The sequence below is a fragment of the Pecten maximus genome, chromosome 15 (genome assembly GCF_902652985.1).
Source record: "Pecten maximus chromosome 15, xPecMax1.1, whole genome shotgun sequence".
NCBI lineage: Eukaryota > Metazoa > Mollusca > Bivalvia > Pectinida > Pectinidae > Pecten > Pecten maximus.
In genome coordinates, this window is record NC_047029.1 from 34779219 (window position 1) to 34801026 (window position 21808).

The 21808-nt window shown below is 34.0% G+C and overlaps 1 protein-coding gene across 1 annotated transcript in view; it reads left to right on the plus strand.

Annotated features, from left to right (window-relative positions):
- Positions 1 to 8093: 8093 nt before the first annotated feature.
- Positions 8094 to 21808, plus strand: part of LOC117343824 — a 31579-nt gene continuing 17864 nt past the window's right edge. Inside the window, exon 1 of the mRNA XM_033906344.1 lies at positions 8094 to 8616. Within this exon, the coding sequence (XP_033762235.1) occupies positions 8518 to 8616 (99 nt within the window). The 5' untranslated portion in view covers positions 8094 to 8517. The remainder of the gene's footprint in view (positions 8617 to 21808) is intronic.

Consider the following 21808-nt stretch of genomic DNA (forward strand, 5'->3'; position numbering starts at 1 on the left):
ATATACGCCATCCAGAGCAAATGGGGTATCTTTTCAATGGACTCGGGAGAGCCGTGGTCTCGCTTTTCTGTGGGACACTTCGGATGTTCACATGAGATTGCTCTACTGATCTACATTAGTCTACATGCTATAAAGAAAATAAGAGATATTCTCAGAAGTTCTTTAGGAGGTCAAACTTTTTGGGAGGTCATTAGGCCTGTATGTCGAGGTCATGATACGAGGTCAAAGATAGCCTTACTAAGCGGGGGGTTAGAGATTACAGCACATCCGGGTATTTATAGCCACGGAATGTACCCCGGGTGTTTACAGCCGTGAATGGTACCGATAAGCAGCAACCTTTCGCCGGGTATCTGTACTAAAGGCAGACCAATTGATGGTTTTTAAGTTGCTCTCGAAAATGTGAAAGGTTATCTCTGTACATTTTGTCGGGGTTGGAGACATTGTGATACACTTGTTACATCGTCGATCTTACCATGTACTCGACTTCTGTGGGGGATTAAACCAAATACTGGGCCCAAGTACGATGTGTGAATATGGGCGTGCTTGACTAAGGAAAACAAGTGTTTCCGTGACACCTTGGGTGACACTATTGTATCTCTCGTGTCTCAAACACACGAAAGCAAACATAATTAAATCTAGATTGTGTTTGTACTTCATAGTATGTATAACAAAACAAATGGTTAAATGTGTGTCTGTTTAATGCAAAACAGTTAGGAAAAGGCCCAGAGGGCCTACATGACAATCCTGGATATTTTTAGTGATTGTGGCAAAACTTTTTTGTTTTTGTTTTGTTTAATGTCCTATCAACATCCAGGGTCATTTAAGGACGTGCCTGGTTTTGGAGGTAGAGGAAAGTCGGAGTACCGGAGAAAACCCATCGGTCTACCGTTTATACTAGACAACTGCCCCACGCGCGACCCAGAGGTGGAGGACTAGTGGTAAAGTATCGGGACACCTTAACCACTCCTCCACCGGGGCCCCTCATGGCATAACACTTCCGTCCAAGTATCTAATATTATTAATATTGCAAATAATGGTATATCCTTATAATAAGTGTAATTTGGTTTGGTTTGGTTTATTTTGTTTAACGTCCTATTAACATCTAAGATCATTTAAGGACGGCCTCCCGTGCGTGCGACATGTATGAGTGTGGTGAGTGCGTATGTGTGTTTTGGGAGGCTGCGGTATGTTCGTGTTAAGTCTCCTTGTGATAGGCCGGAACTTTTGCCGATTTAAAGTGCTATCTCACTGAAGCATACTGCCGAAGACACCCAGCAGCACACCCCACCCGTTCACATTATACTGACAACGGGCCAACCAGTCGTCCCACTCCAAATATGTAAAACCGTGATTTTAAATAATGGGTGCAAAATGTTGGAGATATACTGAAAGGGGAGAATTAATAAGAAACTGCCCGGTTTACGGAAAATAAGAATATGTTATGTTATAATGGTGTACCATTTCGTCTGTGAAAATTTTACCCATGCATAATCATTAAAATTTGTATTGAAGAACAATATGTTTGCATAAAAAACTACATTTATATATATGGACTATGATCGCTGATCTATTTTGTTTTAGATTTGTCAATTACTACAAGATCCAAGGAAGCTGATGATTTTGGTTTCCAAATACATCTGTATTTCTTTTAAACTTTCCTATGTGAGTGATTGGCAAATCTAAACAGTTTAATTTCCCCCTTTCAGTATATCTCCAACATTTTGCACCCATTATTTGAAATCTGTTTTATATAGCATGTTACATGTATGTATTCTAAGGGTTTAACGTCATCATAACAGACAGTGTCACACGAGGACGGGAACCTATAGAGGAAAAACAACACAGAAAGACAGAACAGAAATGAACGAAAGGGAAACAAAGGAATATGGAGGAAAAGAAAATATGCGCAGATAGGCATTCGTTGGAGAATTTAGAGTATGGTGGCTGATTTCGGCCATCTTGTTTTGGAGCTTTGTCGCGGTTTGAAAACACGAGAAGACGACGTTTTGTCGCAATTCAGGAACGCGCCAAAGCGACAACACGAGATAGCCGTAATCAGCCACCACTGTATAGAGTTGAGATACTTCGTAGTTAAATTCATAAATTTCTATTTCCCACAGACACAGAGGCGAATGTTTTTGAACTAATTTGTCCACGAAAGTGAGTGTTTAGTGCGATGGCGTGCTGTAGTATTTTTACGTCAGACCAGGCTTGTTGTGGAACATTGTATTTGAAAGGATGTGGTGTCAACATTAGGAGCTGCTGTTACTTGTGTTAAAACATTGCTGTGCACCTTTGAGTAACGCGATAAACACGTTTTACCTCTGTAAGCCATAAAAGGTTGTAGACCTGTTAGATTATTGACCTCCGAATGGTACATGTACTCTATATCCGCTGCTGCTGACGTCCGTTAACAGGTTCGATAGACGGAACTAAAACATTGTTTTCTGCATAAAAGAAAAAACAAAACAAAACAAACCTGTAATCATACACAACACCAAACGTGGAAACGTTTTACCCAGAGTTAATGTCTAAACAAATATATTTACCGCTTCAACACTGCAATCAATATCAAATCTCAAATCGTACAGAAAATCACCCGTACTGGAGCGGGGACAGAATACGCCTACTGTATCTCACTGTTTGTCGTAAGAGGCGACTAAAAGGGAGCCCCCGTAAGAATCGGGGTTTTCCTTCTGTGTCTTCTATCAAGGAGACATTGAAGAGACCAAAATAGATCTTCTGTCTTCATCTCAACACTTGGTATCTTAAAGCTATGCTTTTTCCTCATTTCCCTTTCTGTGCTTTGTTCATTTACTCTAGGTGTCTTCTTGACACCCGTTAACCTATGACCCTGGCTGTTGTGAAGACGTTAAGCGCCTTAAAAACACACGCCAGAATTTTATATATTTTACTAGCTAATGAAGCACATACTTATCTTACCTAATTAGTAATTACTGAGCAATGAAAACAAAACACAATACTTTGCCGCTAGGCCTTTCTGTCCTCTCGGGCTTCTTCGGGCGGACTGAACCAGCAACGTTCAAAGAAGCCTGAGAGGGCAGAAAGGCCTAGCGGCAAAGTCATGTTTTGTTTATTTATTTATACGTTAACCTTCGAAAGGACAGATTCCTTTTTCTTATATAAGTTCATGGATCGTTACAAACTCGCTTTCTAAAACTTACACACTTTCTAGAAAATAAGCCCGCCCACCCCATAATTGGTACCGGAGACTGGTTAAACACGAGCAGAACGAAATTAAAAACCGGGGCCTCTAATAAGATTAGATCGTCGAGAAAAATACTCATTATCAAACACGCCTTTGGAATTGACGACTAGGGTTAGATACAAAAATGGAGTCACGTATACCCATACAATTGTATTTTAATAGAACAACCGTGTTGTAAGTCCTGATCATCTTAAGCCAGGAACAGATCGTTGAGTTTGCACACATTAAATTCTGGCTGACCGGCTAATTATATCGACAACGCGTGTAAACAATTACGTGTATTGGTTATAGACGGTGATAATCAAAGTCAGGATATGTGTTTGAGATATGTTGTGTTTGGTTTAATTAGATTTGGATCAATATTGGATGTCAATCTACGGTAAAAACATGTGGAGTCCGGAAACAGTCTGAGAACTTCCGGTTCTTGGTGATGGTGCTGATAACATGGATTGCTCATACAGCTGTATGATTTATTTAAGGATTGATTGTCAATTTTGTTGCTTGCATGGACTGATGAAGGTAAGTGAACCTCGTGCAAATGAAGTGAACTGCGAAGCAGTTCATGTACCATTTGCACGAGGCTCACTTCCCTTCATCAGTCCATGCAAGCAACAAAATTGACAATCAATCCTTAAATGAAGTGAACTGCGAAGCAGTTCATGTACCATTTGCACGAGGTTCACTTCCCTTCATCAGTCCATGCAAGCAACAAAATTGACAATCAATCCTTAAATAAATCATACAGCTGTATGAGCAATCCATGTTATCAGCACCATCACCAAGAACCGGAAGTTCTCAGACTGTTTCCGGACTCCACATGTTTTTACCGTAGATTGACATCCAATATTGATCCAAATCTAATTAAACCAAACACAACATATCGCAAACACATATCCTGACTTTGATTATCACCGTCTATAACCAATACACGTAATTGGTCAGTATAATTAGTCAGATAGACTCTCATTATAATTAGTCAGATAGACTCTCATTATAATTAGTCAGATAGACTCTCATTATAATTAGTCAGATAGACTCTCATTATAATTAGTCAGATAGGCTCTCATTATAATTAGTCAGATAGACTCTCATTATAATTAGTCAGATAGACTCTCATTATAATTAGTCAGATAGACTCGTGTTATAATTAGTCAGATAGACTCTCATTATAATTAGTCAGATAGACTCGTGTTATAATTAGTCAGATAGACTCTCATTATAATTAGTCAGATAGACTCTCATTATAATTAGTCAGATAGACTGTCATTATAATTAGTCAGATAGACTCTCATTATAATTAGTCAGATAGACTCTCATTATAATTAGTCAGATAGACTCTCATTATAATTAGTCAGATAGACTCTCATTATAATTAGTCAGATAGACTCTCATTATAATTAGTCAGATAGACTCACGTTATAATTAGTCAGATAGACTCTCATTATAATTAGTCAGATAGACTCTCATTATAATTAGTCAGATAGACTCTCATTATAATTAGTCAGATAGACTCTCATTATAATTAGTCAGATAGACTCACATTATAATTAGTCAGATAGACTCTCATTATAATTAGTCAGATAGACTCTCATTATAATTAGTCAGATAGACTCGTGTTATAATTAGTCAGATAGACTCTCATTATAATTAGTCAGATAGACTCTCATTATAATTAGTCAGATAGACTCACGTTATAATTAGTCAGATAGACTCTCATTATAATTAGTCAGATAGACTCTCATTATAATTAGTCAGATAGACTCACGTTATAATTAGTCAGATAGACTCTCATTATAATTAGTCAGATAGACTCTCATTATAATTAGTCAGATAGACTCTCATTATAATTAGTCAGATAGACTCTAATTATAATTAGTCAGATAGACTCGTGTTATAATTAGTCAGATAGACTCTCATTATAATTAGTCAGATAGACTCTCATTATAATTAGTCAGATAGACTCACGTTATAATTAGTCAGATAGACTCTCATTATAATTAGTCAGATAGACTCTCATTATAATTAGTCAGATAGACTCTCATTATAATTAGTCAGATAGACTCTCATTATAATTAATCAGATAGACTCGTGTTATAATTAGTCAGATAGACTCTCATTATAATTAGTCAGATAGACTCACATTATAATTAGTCAGATAGACTCTCATTATAATTAGTCAGATAGACTCTCATTATAATTAGTCAGATAGACTCTCATTATAATTAGTCAGATAGACTCTCATTATAATTAGTCAGATAGGCTGATGCCATAATTAGTCAGATAGGCTGATGCCATAATTAGTCAGATAGGCTGATGCCATAATTAGTCAGATAGACTCTCATTATAATTAGTCAGATAGACTCTCATTATAATTAATCAGATAGACTCGTGTTATAATTAGTCAGATAGACTCTCATTATAATTAGTCAGATAGACTCTCATTATAATTAGTCAGATAGACTCTCATTATAATTAGTCAGATAGGCTCTCATTATAATTAGTCAGATAGACTCTCATTATAATTAGTCAGATAGACTCTCATTATAATTAGTCAGATAGACTCGTGTTATAATTAGTCAGATAGACTCTCATTATAATTAGTCAGATAGACTCGTGTTATAATTAGTCAGATAGACTCTCATTATAATTAGTCAGATAGACTCTCATTATAATTAGTCAGATAGACTGTCATTATAATTAGTCAGATAGACTCGTGTTATAATTAGTCAGATAGACTCTCATTATAATTAGTCAGATAGACTCTCATTATAATTAGTCAGATAGACTCACGTTATAATTAGTCAGATAGACTCTCATTATAATTAGTCAGATAGACTCTCATTATAATTAGTCAGATAGACTCTAATTATAATTAGTCAGATAGACTCACGTTATAATTAGTCACATAGACTCTCATTATAATTAGTCAGATAGACTCTCATTATAATTAGTCAGATAGACTCTCATTATAATTAGTCAGATAGACTCTCATTATAATTAGTCAGATAGACTCTCATTATAATTAGTCAGATAGACTCTCATTATAATTAGTCAGATAGACTCGTGTTATAATTAGTCAGATAGACTCTCATTATAATTAGTCAGATAGACTCTCATTATAATTAGTCAGATAGACTCTCATTATAATTAGTCAGATAGACTCACGTTATAATTAGTCAGATAGACTCTCATTATAATTAGTCAGATAGACTCTCATTATAATTAGTCAGATAGACTCGTGTTATAATTAGTCAGATAGACTCTCATTATAATTAGTCAGATAGACTCTCATTATAATTAGTCAGATAGACTCACGTTATAATTAGTCAGATAGACTCTCATTATAATTAGTCAGATAGACTCTCATTATAATTAGTCAGATAGACTCTCATTATAATTAGTCAGATAGACTCTCATTATAATTAGTCAGATAGACTCTCATTATAATTAGTCAGATAGACTCTCATTATAATTAATCAGATAGACTCGCGTTATAATTAGTCAGATAGACTCTCATTATAATTAGTCAGATAGACTCACATTATAATTAGTCAGATAGACTCTCATTATAATTAGTCAGATAGACTGTCATTATAATTAGTCAGATAGACTCGTGTTATAATTAGTCAGATAGACTCTCATTATAATTAGTCAGATAGACTCTCATTATAATTAGTCAGATAGACTCTCATTATAATTAGTCAGATAGACTCTCATTATAATTAATCAGATAGACTCGCGTTATAATTAGTCAGATAGACTCTCATTATAATTAGTCAGATAGACTCACATTATAATTAGTCAGATAGACTCTCATTATAATTAGTCAGATAGACTCTCATTATAATTAGTCAGATAGACTCGTGTTATAATTAGTCAGATAGACTCGTGTTATAATTAGTCAGATAGACTCGTGTTATACTTAGTCAGATAGACTCTCATTATAATTAGTCAGATAGACTCTCATTATAATTAGTCAGATAGACTCTCATTATAATTAGTCAGATAGGCTCTCATTATAATTAGTCAGATAGACTCTCATTATAATTAGTCAGATAGACTCTCATTATAATTAGTCAGATAGACTCTCATTATAATTAGTCAGATATACTCGTGTTATAATTAGTCAGATAGACTCACGTTATAATTAGTCAGATAGACTCATTATAATCAGTCAGATAGACTCTCATTATAATTAGTCAGAAAGACTCTCATTATAATTAGTCAGATAGGCTGATGCCATAATTAGTCAGATAGGCTGATGCCATAATTAGTCGGATGGATTCACATTATAATTAGTCAGATGTGTTAACCTATTGTTATTATTTGGAGTTCTTGTAGATTGTTACCAGTAACACTTACTACAGGTCTGACGAGTCGTAATTAGTTTACACACCATCATGGAGAAGTGGTGATTTATGTGCATAGTAAACTTCCATAATAATTATCCTTGTTCAACTCTGGTCAGTTCCTCTGTCGTAATGTTAACCTAATTATAATAACGTAATTAAAAAAACCATGACACTAACATAACATGTTAAGTGATATGTGTATAATCTTTTTACAATAATAACCGTACGGTTAGCAATTCATTGGAATTCTGTCGAACTTGTCAATAAGTCGACAATAGTAATTTTAAAATTCTATCTCCACGATCTCGACCATCCGACACCGCTAGTTACTACCACAGTTCTGTCTTTTATTTGGAGTGTATCAGGCGCTACAGGTATTGTCTTTGGAGAAGAATAAAGTCTCAACGTTGTCAAGCGCCTCCTCAAACACTGTAAACTCGGGTTAAAGGTCAGCTTGTCACGTGATAGATAATCAAACCGGGACATTTAACGTATTCGATTTCGAGTGTATACGTACGGGACAGTCCTTATGCTCACAGGTAGCTAAATCTACTCGGATTTAGAGTGCATGTCTGCATCCGGAGGTCTGCAGGTACCATTTCCGACACAGTTATAAAATTCCGAGGGGACTCCGTTTGCTATTTGTAGAGATACACGTGAGAACCTAGGAATACTTTTGGACATATATCACCTGTAATTGTGTACCGATAAAGGGAGCCGTTTGAAAAATCTGCAACCAAACCTGTGGTGCAGAAACAAGAATACTTTGTACACAACGCCAGCTCCAAGTTCGTGATGTCAAAAGGAGTGTTTTGAATACAAAGCATTTGCAAGAAAGGAAAGAATGGTTGTGACATCAATATTAAATGCTTAAAATAATCGTACTGATAGTGACATAATTCTTTTTGGGATTTGCTTCCATCTTTGACGTAATCCATGAAGGTTGTCACAGTAAAAGGAGCCATGGAGCGGCATCCATCACAGACTAATTTCGACATATTCACAACCGAAGACGAACCCGAGCTTCAATTAGAGGTAAACAAATGTTTGGAGAGTTGAATGATTTGTTAGAAGTTAGTTTACTTTTAGATGTCAGTTTACTTTAAGATGTCAGTTTACTTTAGATGTCAGTTTACTTTAGATGTCAGTTTACTTTAGATGTCAGTTTACTTTAGAAGTCAGTTTACTTTAGATGTCAGTTTACTTTAGAAGTCAGTTTACTTTTAGATGTCAGTTTACTTTAGAAGTCAGTTTACTTTAAGATGTCAGTTTACTTTAGATGTCAGTTTACTTTAGATGTCAGTTTACTTTAGATGTCAGTTTACTTTTAGATGTCAGTTTACTTTTAGATGTCAGTTTACTTTAGATGTCAGTTTACTTTAGATGTAAGTTTACTTTAGATGTCAGTTTACTTTAGATGTAAGTTTACTTTAGATGTCAGTTTACTTTAGATGTCAGTTTACTTTAGATGTAAGTTTACTTTTAGATGTCAGTTTACTTTAGATGTCAGTTTACTTAAGATGTCAGTTTACTTTAGATGTCAGTTTACTTTAGATGTCAGTTTACTTTAGATGTCAGTTTACTTTTAGATGTCAGTTTACTTTAGAAGTCAGTTTACTTTAGATGCAAGTTTACTTTTAGATGTAAGTTTACTTTAGATGCAAGTTTACTTTCAGATGTCAGTTTACTTTAGATGTAAGTTCACTTTTAGATGTAAGTTTACTTTAGATGTAAGTTCACTTTTAGATGTAAGTTTACTTTAGATGTAAGTTCACTTTTAGATGTAAGTTTACTTTTAGATGTCAGTTTACTTTAGATGTCAGTTTACTTTTGGATGTCAGTTTACTTTAGATGTAAGTTTACTTTTAGATGTTAGTTTACTTTAGAAGTCAGTTCACTTTTGGATGTCAGTTTACTTTAGATGTAAGTTTACTTTTAGATGTAAGTTTACTTTTAGATGTCAGTTTACTTTAGATGTCAGTTTACTTTAGATGTCAGTTTACTTTAGATGTCAGTTTACTTTAGATGTAAGTTTACTTTTAGATGTAAGTTTACTTTTAGATGTTAGTTTACTTTAGAAGTCAGTTTACTTTAGATGTCAGTTTACTTTAGATGTCAGTTTACTTTAGATGTCAGTTTACTTTAGATGTCAGTTTACTTTAGATGTAAGTTTACTTTTAGATGTAAGTTTACTTTTAGATGTCAGTTTACTTTAGATGTCAGTTTACTTTAGAAGTCAGTTTACTTTAGATGTAAGTTTACTTTTAGATGTAAGTTTACTTTAGATGTCAGTTTACTTTAGATGTCATATTATTATTAGATGTCAGTTTACTGTAGATGTCAGTTTACTTTAGATGTCAGTTTACTTTAGATGTAAGTTTACTTTAGATGCAAGTTTACTTTCAGATGTCAGTTTACTTTAGATGTAAGTTCACTTTTAGATGTAAGTTTACTTTAGATGTAAGTTCACTTTAGATGTAAGTTTACTTTAGATGTAAGTTCACTTTTAGATGTAAGTTTACTTTTAGATGTCAGTTTACTTTAGATGTAAGTTTACTTTAGATGTCAGTTTACTTTAGATGTCAGTTTACTTTAGATGTCAGTTTACTTTAGATGTCAGTTTACTTTAGATGTCAGTTTACTTTAGATGTCAGTTTACTTTAGATGTAAGTTTACTTTAGATGTAAGTTTACTTTTAGATGTCAGTTTACTTTAGATGTCAGTTTACTTTAGATGTCAGTTTACTTTAGAAGTCAGTTTACTTTAGATGTAAGTTTACTTTTAGATGTAAGTTTACTTTTAGATGTCAGTTTACTTTAGATGTCATATTATTATTAGATGTCAGTTTACTGTAGATGTCAGTTTACTTTAGATGTCAGTTTACTTTAGATGTAAGTTTACTTTAGAAGTCAGTTTACTTTTAGAAGTCAGTTTACTTTAGATGTCAGTTCACTTTTAGATGTAAGTTTACTTTTAGATGTCAGTTTACTTTAGATGTCAGTTTACTTTTAGATGTTAGTTTACTTTAGAAGTCAGTTTACTTTTGGATGTCAGTTTACTTTAGATGTAAGTTTACTTTTGGATGTCAGTTTACTTTAGATGTCAGTTTACTTTTGGATGTCAGTTTACTTTAGATGTCAGTTTACTTTTGGATGTCAGTTTACTTTAGATGTAAGTTTACTTTTGGATGTCAGTTTACTTTAGATGTCAGTTTACTTTTGTTTCCACCGTGTACCATTTAACATCATCCTTACAAAGCTTTTAAAACAATACTAAACAGAAAAAAAACCTACCTGGTCGGGCAGGTGATCCCGTATACCTTTTCACGTCCGATCGGGGAGCGTTCAGCCCCTGTCTCAAATGTAGTAAACAGCACAACACACACTTATCTAACTTAAGTCTGTAGAAACAAATAAACCGAATAATCTAGACATTAGCTATTTTGACATTAATTACTGTTGATAGTCAGCAATGTGTGAAAACAAATGCATCAAAATTCTTTTTATCTTTCTCCAAATTATTAGAATCGAGAAAAAACGCATCAGCAAATATGTTGAAACACTCATTCAGCGTAAATGATCTAAGATCTTTTACGAGAAAGTAATTAATTTATTTGTTCAGTGTTACTATAAAGTAAATAATCTGGTACGTGTTACTATACAGTAAATAATCTGGTACGTGTTACTATACAGTAAATAATCTGGTACGTGTTACTATACAGTAAATAATCTGGTACGTGTTACTATAAAGTAAATAATCTGGTACGTGTTACTATACAGTAAATAATCTGGTACGTGTTACTATACAGTAAATAATCTGGTACGTGTTACTATACAGTAAATAATATGGTACGTGTTACTATACAGTAAATAATATGGTACGTGTTACTATACAGTAAATAATATGGTACGTGTTACTATACAGTAAATAATATGGTACGTGTTACTATACAGTAAATAATCTGGTACGTGTTTCTATACAGTAAATAATGTGGTACGTGTTACTATACAGTAAATAATGTGGTACGTGTTACTATACAGTAAATAATCTGGTACGTGTTACTATACAGTAAATAATCTGGTACGTGTTACTATACAGTAAATAATCTGGCACGTGTTACTATACAGTAAATAATCTGGTACGTGTTACTATAAAGTAAATAATCTGGTACGTGTTACTATACAGTAAATAATCTGGTACGTGTTACTATACAGTAAATAATCTGGTACGTGTTACTATACAGTAAATAATCTGGTACGTGTTACTATAAAGTAAATAATGTGGTACGTGTTACTATACAGTAAATAATCTGGTACGTGTTACTATAAAGTAAATAATCTGGTACGTGTTACTATACAGTAAATAATCTGGTACGTGTTACTATACAGTAAATAATCTGGTACGTGTTACTATACAGTAAATAATCTGGTACGTGTTACTATACAGTAAATAATCTGGTACGTGTTACTATACAGTAAATAATCTGGTACGTGTTACTATACAGTAAATAATCTGGTACGTGTTACTATACAGTAAATAATCTGGTACGTGTTACTATACAGTAAATAATCTGGTACGTGTTACTATACAGTAAATAATCTGGTACGTGTTACTATAAAGTAAATAATCTGGTACGTGTTACTATACAGTAAATAATCTGGTACGTGTTACTATACAGTAAATAATCTGGTACGTGTTACTATACAGTAAATAATCTGGTACGTGTTACTATAAAGTAAATAATCTGGTACGTGTTACTACAAAGTAAATAATCTGGTACGTGTTACTATAAAGTAAATAATCTGGCACGTGTTACTATAAAGTAAATAATCTGGTACGTGTTACTGTACAGTAAATAATCTGGTACGTGTTACTATAAAGTAAATAATCTGGTACGTTACTATACAGTAAATAATCTGGTACGTGTTACTATACAGTAAATAATCTGGTACGTGTTACTATACAGTAAATAATCTGGTACGTGTTACTATACAGTAAATAATCTGGTACGTGTTACTATACAGTAAATAATCTGGTACGTGTTACTATACAGTAAATAATCTGGTACGTGTTACTATACAGTAAATAATCTGGTACGTGTTACTATAAAGTAAATAATCTAGTACGTGTTACTATACAGTAAATAATATGGTACGTGTTACTATACAGTAAATAATCTGGTACGTGTTACTATACAGTAAATAATCTTGTACATGTTACTATACAGTAAATAATCTGGTACGTGTTACTATAAAGTAAATAATCTGGTATGTGTTACTATACAGTAAATAATCTGGTACGTGTTACTATACAGTAAATAATCTTGTACATGTTACTATACAGTAAATAATCTGGTACGTGTTACTATACAGTAAATAATCTGGTACGTGTTACTATAAAGTAAATAATCTGGTATGTGTTACTATAAAGTAAATAATCTGGTACGTGTTACTTTACAGTAAATAATCTGGCACGTGTTACTATAAAGTAAATAATCTGGTACGTGTTACTATACAGTAAATAATCTGGTAATGTTACTATAAAGTAAATAATCTGGTACATGTTACTATACAGTAAATAATCTGGTACGTGTTACTATACAGTAAATAATCTGGTACGTGTTACTATAAAGTAAATAATCTAGTACGTGTTACTATACAGTAAATAATATGGTACGTGTTACTATACAGTAAATAATCTGGTACGTGTTACTATACAGTAAATAATCTGGTACGTGTTACTATACAGTAAATAATCTGGTACGTGTTACTATACAGTAAATAATCTGGTACGTGTTACTATACAGTAAATAATCTGGTACGTGTTACTATACAGTAAATAATCTGGTACGTGTTACTATACAGTAAATAATATGGTACGTGTTACTATACAGTAAATAATATGGTACGTGTTACTATACAGTAAATAATCTGGTACGTGTTACTATACAGTAAATAATCTGGTACGTGTTATTATAAAGTAAATAATCTGGTACGTGTTACTATCAAGTAAATAATCTGGTACGTGTTACTATACAGTAAATAATCTGGTACGTGTTACTATAAAGTAAATAATCTGGTATGTGTTACTATACAGTAAATAATCTGGTACGTGTTACTATACAGTAAATAATCTGGTACGTGTTACTATACAGTAAATAATCTGGTACGTGTTACTATACAGTAAATAATCTGGTACGTGTTACTATCAAGTAAATAATCTGGTACGTGTTACTATACAGTAAATAATCTGGTACGTGTTACTATACAGTAAATAATCTGGTACGTGTTACTATCAAGTAAATAATCTGGTACGTGTTACTATACAGTAAATAATCTAGTACGTGTTACTATAAAGTAAATAATCTGGTACGTGTTACTATCAAGTAAATAATCTGGTACGTGTTACTATACAGTAAATAATCTAGTACGTGTTACTATACAGTAAATAATCTGGTACGTGTTACTATCAAGTAAATAATCTGGTACGTGTTACTATAAAGTAAATAATCTGGTATGTGTTACTATACAGTAAATAATCTGGTACGTGTTACTATACAGTAAATAATCTGGTACGTGTTACTATACAGTAAATAATCTGGTACGTGTTACTATAAAGTAAATAATGTGGTACGTGTTACTATAAAGTAAATAATCTGGTACGTGTTACTATACAGTAAATAATCTGGTACGTGTTACTATACAGTAAATAATCTGGTACGTGTTACTATACAGTAAATAATGTGGTACGTGTTACTATAAAGTAAATAATCTGGTACGTGTTACTATACAGTAAATAATCTGGTACGTGTTACTATACAGTAAATAATCTGGTACGTGTTACTATACAGTAAATAATCTGGTACGTGTTACTATAAAGTAAATAATGTGGTACGTGTTACTATAAAGTAAATAATCTGGTACGTGTTACTATACAGTAAATAATCTGGTACGTGTTACTATAAAGTAAATAATCTAGTACTTTTTACTATACAGTAAATAATCTGGTACGTGTTACTATACAGTAAATAATCTGGTACGTGTTACTATACAGTAAATAATATGGTACGTGTTACTATACAGTAAATAATATGGTACGTGTTACTATACAGTAAATAATCTGGTACGTGTTACTATAAAGTAAATAATCTGGTACGTGTTACTATACAGTAAATAATCTGGTACGTGTTACTACAAAGTAAATAATCTGGTACGTGTTTCTATAAAGTAAATAATCTGGCACGTGTTACTATACAGTAAATAATCTGGTACGTGTTACTATACAGTAAATAATCTGGTACGTGTTACTATACAGTAAATAATATGGTACGTGTTACTATACAGTAAATAATCTGGTACGTGTTACTATACAGTAAATAATCTGGTACGTGTTACTATACAGTAAATAATCTGGTACGTGTTACTATTAAGTAAATAATCTGGTACGTGTTACTATACAGTAAATAATCTGGTACGTGTTACTATACAGTAAATAATCTGGTACGTGTTACTATACAGTAAATAATCTGGTACGTGTTACTATACAGTAAATAATCTGGTACGTGTTTCTATACAGTAAATAATCTGGTACGTGTTACTATAAAGTAAATAATCTGGTACGTGTTACTATACAGTAAATAATCTGGTACGTGTTACTATACAGTAAATAATCTGGTACGTGTTTCTATACAGTAAATAATCTGGTACGTGTTACTATAAAGTAAATAATCTGGTACGTGTTACTATAAAGTAAATAATCTGGTACGTGTTACTATACAGTAAATAATCTGGTACGTGTTTCTATAAAGTAAATAATATGGTACGTGTTACTATACAGTAAATAATCTGGTACGTGTTACTATAAAGTAAATAATCTGGTACGTGTTACTATAAAGTAAATAATCTGGTACGTGTTACTATCAAGTAAATAATCTGGTACGTGTTACTACAAAGTAAATAATCTGGTACGTGTTACTATACAGTAAATAATCTGGTACGTGTTACTATAAAGTAAATAATCTGGTACGTGTTACTATAAAGTAAATAATCTGGTACGTGTTACTATAAAGTAAATAATCTGGTACGTGTTACTACAAAGTAAATAATCTGGTACGTGTTACTATACAGTAAATAATCTGGTACGTGTTACTATAAAGTAAATAATCTGGTACGTGTTACTATACAGTAAATAATCTGGTACGTGTTACTATACAGTAAATAATCTGGTACGTGTTACTATACAGTAAATAATCTGGCACGTGTTACTATACAGTAAATAATCTAGTACGTGTTACTATACAGTAAATAATCTGGTACGTGTTACTATACAGTAAATTATCTGGTACGTGTAGCTATAAAGTAAATAATCTGGTACGTGTTACTATACAGTAAATAATCTGGTACGTGTTACTATACAGTAAATAATCTGGTACGTGTTACTATACAGTAAATAATCTGGTACGTGTTACTATACAGTAAATAATCTGGTACGTGTTACTATACAGTAAATAATGTGGTACGTGTTACTATAAAATAAACAATAGGACTCGTGTTACTATAAAATAAACAATAGGACTCGTGTTACTATAAAATAAACAATAGGACTCGTGTTACTATAAAATAAACAATAGGACTCGTGTTACTATAAAATAAACAATAGGACTCGTGTTACTATAAACTAAACAATAGGACTCGTGTTACTAGAGAGAATGTTACTATTTTACCTTTAAGTCATTAAGTTCAATGAATGTTTCGCTATTTAAGGGACTCTCATATATCGTTCAGTCAGCTAGTTGTATTTCTAAAACCTCTCTATTGGGTGATTTGACCAGGGTTTTTTTAACAATTCTAAGTTTTGATCCTCTGCCTAAGTCTGTGATAGATTGAAATCTTTCCCATTGAAACCGATATCAAAATGACAGACGATTAAAACCCAGTGCTTTTGTGTAAAGTAAGGATGAATAATTAACTTCATTTAAATAATTTTCTTGTGGAGATATCTTATGACAAACACATATCAGGCAACATAAAGAAAGTTTGTTTCTGAAAAGAACACATTATGCAGACTATTCGAAAGACGTCATAGAGTTAAGAAACTTGAGGACATTTTACAGCCATGAATAGGACGGAAAACTTTGTGGGAGATCTTTTTATTATATAACACATGCTACTTTAAAACATTTTATGAGAAAATACTACAGAAGGGGTATTCAGTGATGCACAGAGATAGGCATTTAAATAAAAATATCATATATCGAATGTTGATTTTAAACTTGGGAGTCTTTTTAATTGTCAATTATCGCTACGATCTTAATGAAAGAGAGGCGACTATACACAATTTATATCTACATTTATTTATTCCTGCAATGGGTATACCTGTATACTCCAGTGTCCTGTACAGACAGACCACTATACAAAAGGTATACCTGTATACTCCAGTGTCCTGTACAGACAGACCACTATACAAAAGGTATACCTGTATACTCCAGTGTCCTGTACAGACAGACCACTATACAAAAGGTATACATGTATACTCCAGTGTCCTGTACAGACCACTATACAAAAGGTATACCTGTATACTCCAGTGTCCTGTACAGACCACTATACAAAAGGTTATCTGTATACTCCAGTGTCCTGTACAGACCACTATACAAAAGGTATACCTGTATACTCCAGTGTCCTGTACAGACAGACCACTATACAAAAGGTATACCTGTATACTCCGGTGTCCTCTACAGACAGACCACTATACAAAAAGTATACCTGTATACTCCAGTGTCCTGTACAGACAGACCACTATACAAAAGGTATACCTGTATACTCCAGTGTCCTGTACACACAGACCACTATACAAAAGGTATACCTGTATACTCCAGTGTCCTCTACAGACCACTATACAAAAGGTATACCTGTATACTCCAGTGTCCTGTACAGACAGACCACTATACAAAAGGTATACCTGTATACTCCAGTGTCCTGTACACACAGACCACTATACAAAAGGTATACATGTATACTCCAGTGTCCTGTACAGACAGACCACTATACAAAAGGTATACCTGTATACTCCGGTGTCCTGTACAGACCACTATACAAAAGGTATACCTGTATACTCCAGTGTCCTGTACAGACAGACCACTATACAAAAGGTGTACCTGTATACTCCAGTGTCCCGTACAGACCACTATACAAAAGGTATACCTGTATACTCCAGTGTCCTGTACAGACCACTATACAAAAGGTATACCTGTATACTCCGGTGTCCTGTACAGACCACTATACAAAAGTGTACCTGTATACTCCAGTGTCCTGTACAGACCACTATACAAAAGGTGTACCTGTATACTCCAGTGTCCTGTACAGACCACTATACAAAAGGTGTACCTGTATACTCCAGTGTCCTGTACAGACCACTATACAAAAGGTATACCTGTATACTCCAGTGTCCTGTACAGACAGACCACTATACAAAAGGTGTACCTGTATACTCCAGTGTCCTGTACAGACCACTATACAAAAGGTATACCTGTATACTCCGGTGTCCTCTACAGACAGACCACTATACAAAAGGTATACCTGTATACTCCGGTGTCCTGTACAGACAGACCACTATACAAAAGGTATACCTGTATACTCAAGAGCCCTGTTCGAATCGGCCCGAAGCAGGTAACACCGAAAGTAGAACCAAAACCGACATGATCATTAATACCCTTATTCTAGACATGTAGCTGTATCTATTAGATAGAAATATATTATTCCATCGTCTTCGCTAGCCGAGGCTTCTTATTATGTTACACGTTCGTTGAGTGTAACGTCATCAGAAGCCATGGCTAGTGAAGTTGTAAGAGCCATAGGAGGGAGGCAGCTGTGTCTTTATATTATAATGGCCATAGAAGGCTATTTTTGCTAACACTGCATTAAATACGGAGAGTTAAAAGTAAATATCCTGAAAGTGTCCCATTTAATTTAACGTAAATGATTCCATTCCGGCGGTCGTTGGAAACACGGGGAAGATTTACACAACAATGTCCAGTAAGGAATTCCAGTATCAATTTGTTATCATCATTCTTATCAAGTTTTAATGATTTAAATGTACACCGTTTGTATGTTCGAGTGATCTTTGTCATGTCTAATGTCGTTATGAATATATAATCAATCAAACATTTGAGAGAATATGATTCCAATTGTGTCAGGTGACCATGTTTATTAAAGACGCCTTAGTCATATGATCTCCCGGTAGTGAATGCTTCTTTGTTCTAAACATATTTTAATTAATTATATATTGGTCGAACATATTCGCATACTGAGTCATGATCTTCGCTCTGACCGAACACATTGGCAAGACTTTCAGGAAGTTTGTTTAGATGTTGGGATGCCGCCAAAATTGAAATATGGAGAGTTCATGAGAACCTAGAAAACAATGTTTCCTGCACGTGTTTCGTGCTTAAATGTTTAATTTAGCAATTTTGTATTCATTTTGGCATCATGCTATAATCTGGATATGCATGAAGTCATTTACTTTTCATTAATTTAATCAAAATGACATCAAATTAGGCTTTATGCGGGTAACGCCATCTGTCGGTGACCCAAAACGACACAACTAGAATAGCACTAGAATCGCCACCTTGTGGTGACCCATACCAACACAACTAGAATAGCACTAGTATCGCCACCTTGTGGTGACCCATACCAAACCAACTAGAATAGCACTAGTATCGCCACCTTGTGGTGACCCATACCAACAGAAATACAATACCACTAGTATCGCCACCTTGTGGTGACCCATACCAACAGAACTACAATACCACTAGTATCGCCACCTTGTGGTGACCAAGTCCAAAAGAACTACAATACCACTAATATCGCCACCTTGTGGTAACCAAGTTCAACAGAACTACAACACCACTAATAGTACTAGTATCGCCACCTTGCGGTGACCCATTCAACACAACTGCAAAACTATAGGCAAGCCATCTTGTTGTCACAATATTTAACGTATTTACAACTAAAGGATACACATCGTAACTATTTCCCCTAAGAATAAATAACTAAGAGCCTAATGAATTCGTGTTTTTGGCTGAAATGCTCATAAAGGTCTTCAAATTAACGGATTTATATGCACAGGAATATCTAAGAGGAAATCATTGACATGAAATGGAACGGTAAAATTATTCAATGTCAGATAGCCTGCTGATTTAGCAGTCTGTCGATTCAAATGGCGTGAATTAATTGACTTTGCTTGGGAAGTTGGCAGTTACTCAACGGAATCATTGACGGCCTTAAAAGACCCACCAGACCTCGCGACTTTATATCTACAGGCTTATCTCTACTAACGGCTCCCGCTAGGACCATAGACAATGACACCCGAACAAGGAAACATATATTACATATTATAGTATGCACCATACAAAGCTTGAATGAGTATTCAATATCATAAGCACTTTAGTGGGTGTAGTAGGGTAATTGTTTCAATAGCTGTCACAAAAGGACATAAGAATTGTCCTTGTCAGTTCAGAAGGACAAATTCACACTAGAGTAAGATAAAACAAAGAAACGTAAAGACAATAGAGTAAGATAAAACAAAGAGACGTAAAGACAATAGATTATGACCGTAGTGTTACAATACAGACCTGTAGAAATATCACATACAGTAGTAAACTATACACAAGTTTTGTAAGGAACCCAAAACGATAATATTTTACGGTTTGGAAAATCAATTTTGTTTGTTTGTAAATATATATGTAGAAGCTTCCATTCGCTATTACGAAATGAATAAAAGATCACAACATATCACCTACAACATCAAAGGCATTTGTAATTGGTTTCCCTACCTATATATGCTGTACATAGCCGTTTGCAATTAGTTTCCCTATCTATAAGTACACAACATGCTATAATAAAGCATTTGCTTCAATAACATATATTCCCATTAACCAGACCCCAAATTCTCAGGGTATATATTTGTTAGGTATGTCAGCTGTTTGGTTATTAATGCCTGTACTTACATTCCAGGTACATTTCCATTTTTACGTCATGAACTTATACTGCGTATGACAATGTAATACTTAAGTTTCTAATGTCAGGTTTGAGTTTTTTTTACTGGGTTTATAACTTATACCGCAATGTATCCTTTTCGGAGGTGGTCAATGGGTGGGACGCAGGGCTATGTTACCGAAGGGTCGCTAGTTCGAGTCCCGACACGGGTACTGAGTTGTTTCTTGAACATGATACTTTACTCCGTTGTGTTCCAGTTAACTCGGCTGTAAATGAGTATGTGACAGTTTAAGAAATGCCGTGGGTAAACTGTTTATGCTGAAATGGCAGCTCCGTGTGATCCCTAGGGAGTTGAGAGAAACATTGACTGAATTCAGGATGATAATATACATGTATAAACCACTTCGAGACGGCTATGTTGTTGTGATAAACGATATATAAATTCATAGTTATCATCTTAACTTACTGTATAATGGAGAGCGTCATATCTTTTATCTCGAGTTGCAAAATTGTTTAGTTTTATTTGTTCATGCACAGCTAGGGTGTGAACGTGCCCAACAGCTTGACAAGCTTTAGGGTGGATGTGGGGAATATGTTTCATTCTAAGAAATTGTTTCCATGTGTAACTTCAGGGTTGGGGTCGGCGGGTATCGATGAGAGGGTAAACTCATCACATTCGACCCAATCAGTTGTAAAATCATATATTCATTAATTCAGACACTTCAAAGGAAATCTGTGTTTACGAAAAGAGTGACCTTCTTGTGACTTCTGAGATGGACCATAAACACGAACGTAAAGCGGTCAGCGAACAAGGCCATTAAAACGAGGGTATACCAGTCAGCGAGTATATATATATATATATATATATGTATGTAAACACGAACCTCTGTATACATACAGTATGATCAAAATGTAAGCTCTTTTGATTAATCTAATAACTTGATAAATACCCCGTGGGTCTATTACCAATTCCATTGATATTTCAAATTGAAGCGTATTGAGCTAGGAATTGGGTTGTCTCCCTTGTGATACTTTGAAGGGGTAATATGTATATCAGTTGTGATAACGACAGAAACAATCATAATATATCAATCGTTCTTCGTCTTGGCACGAGAGGTTATGAGAGTGGAGATGTCGCCGGACACGTGTATGTATACTGTAAAAGACAGTTGGGAATCATCTTAAGCTAGACTTTTTGATTAAGCATACCTAACTCGTCTTTTGATATTGCTAAA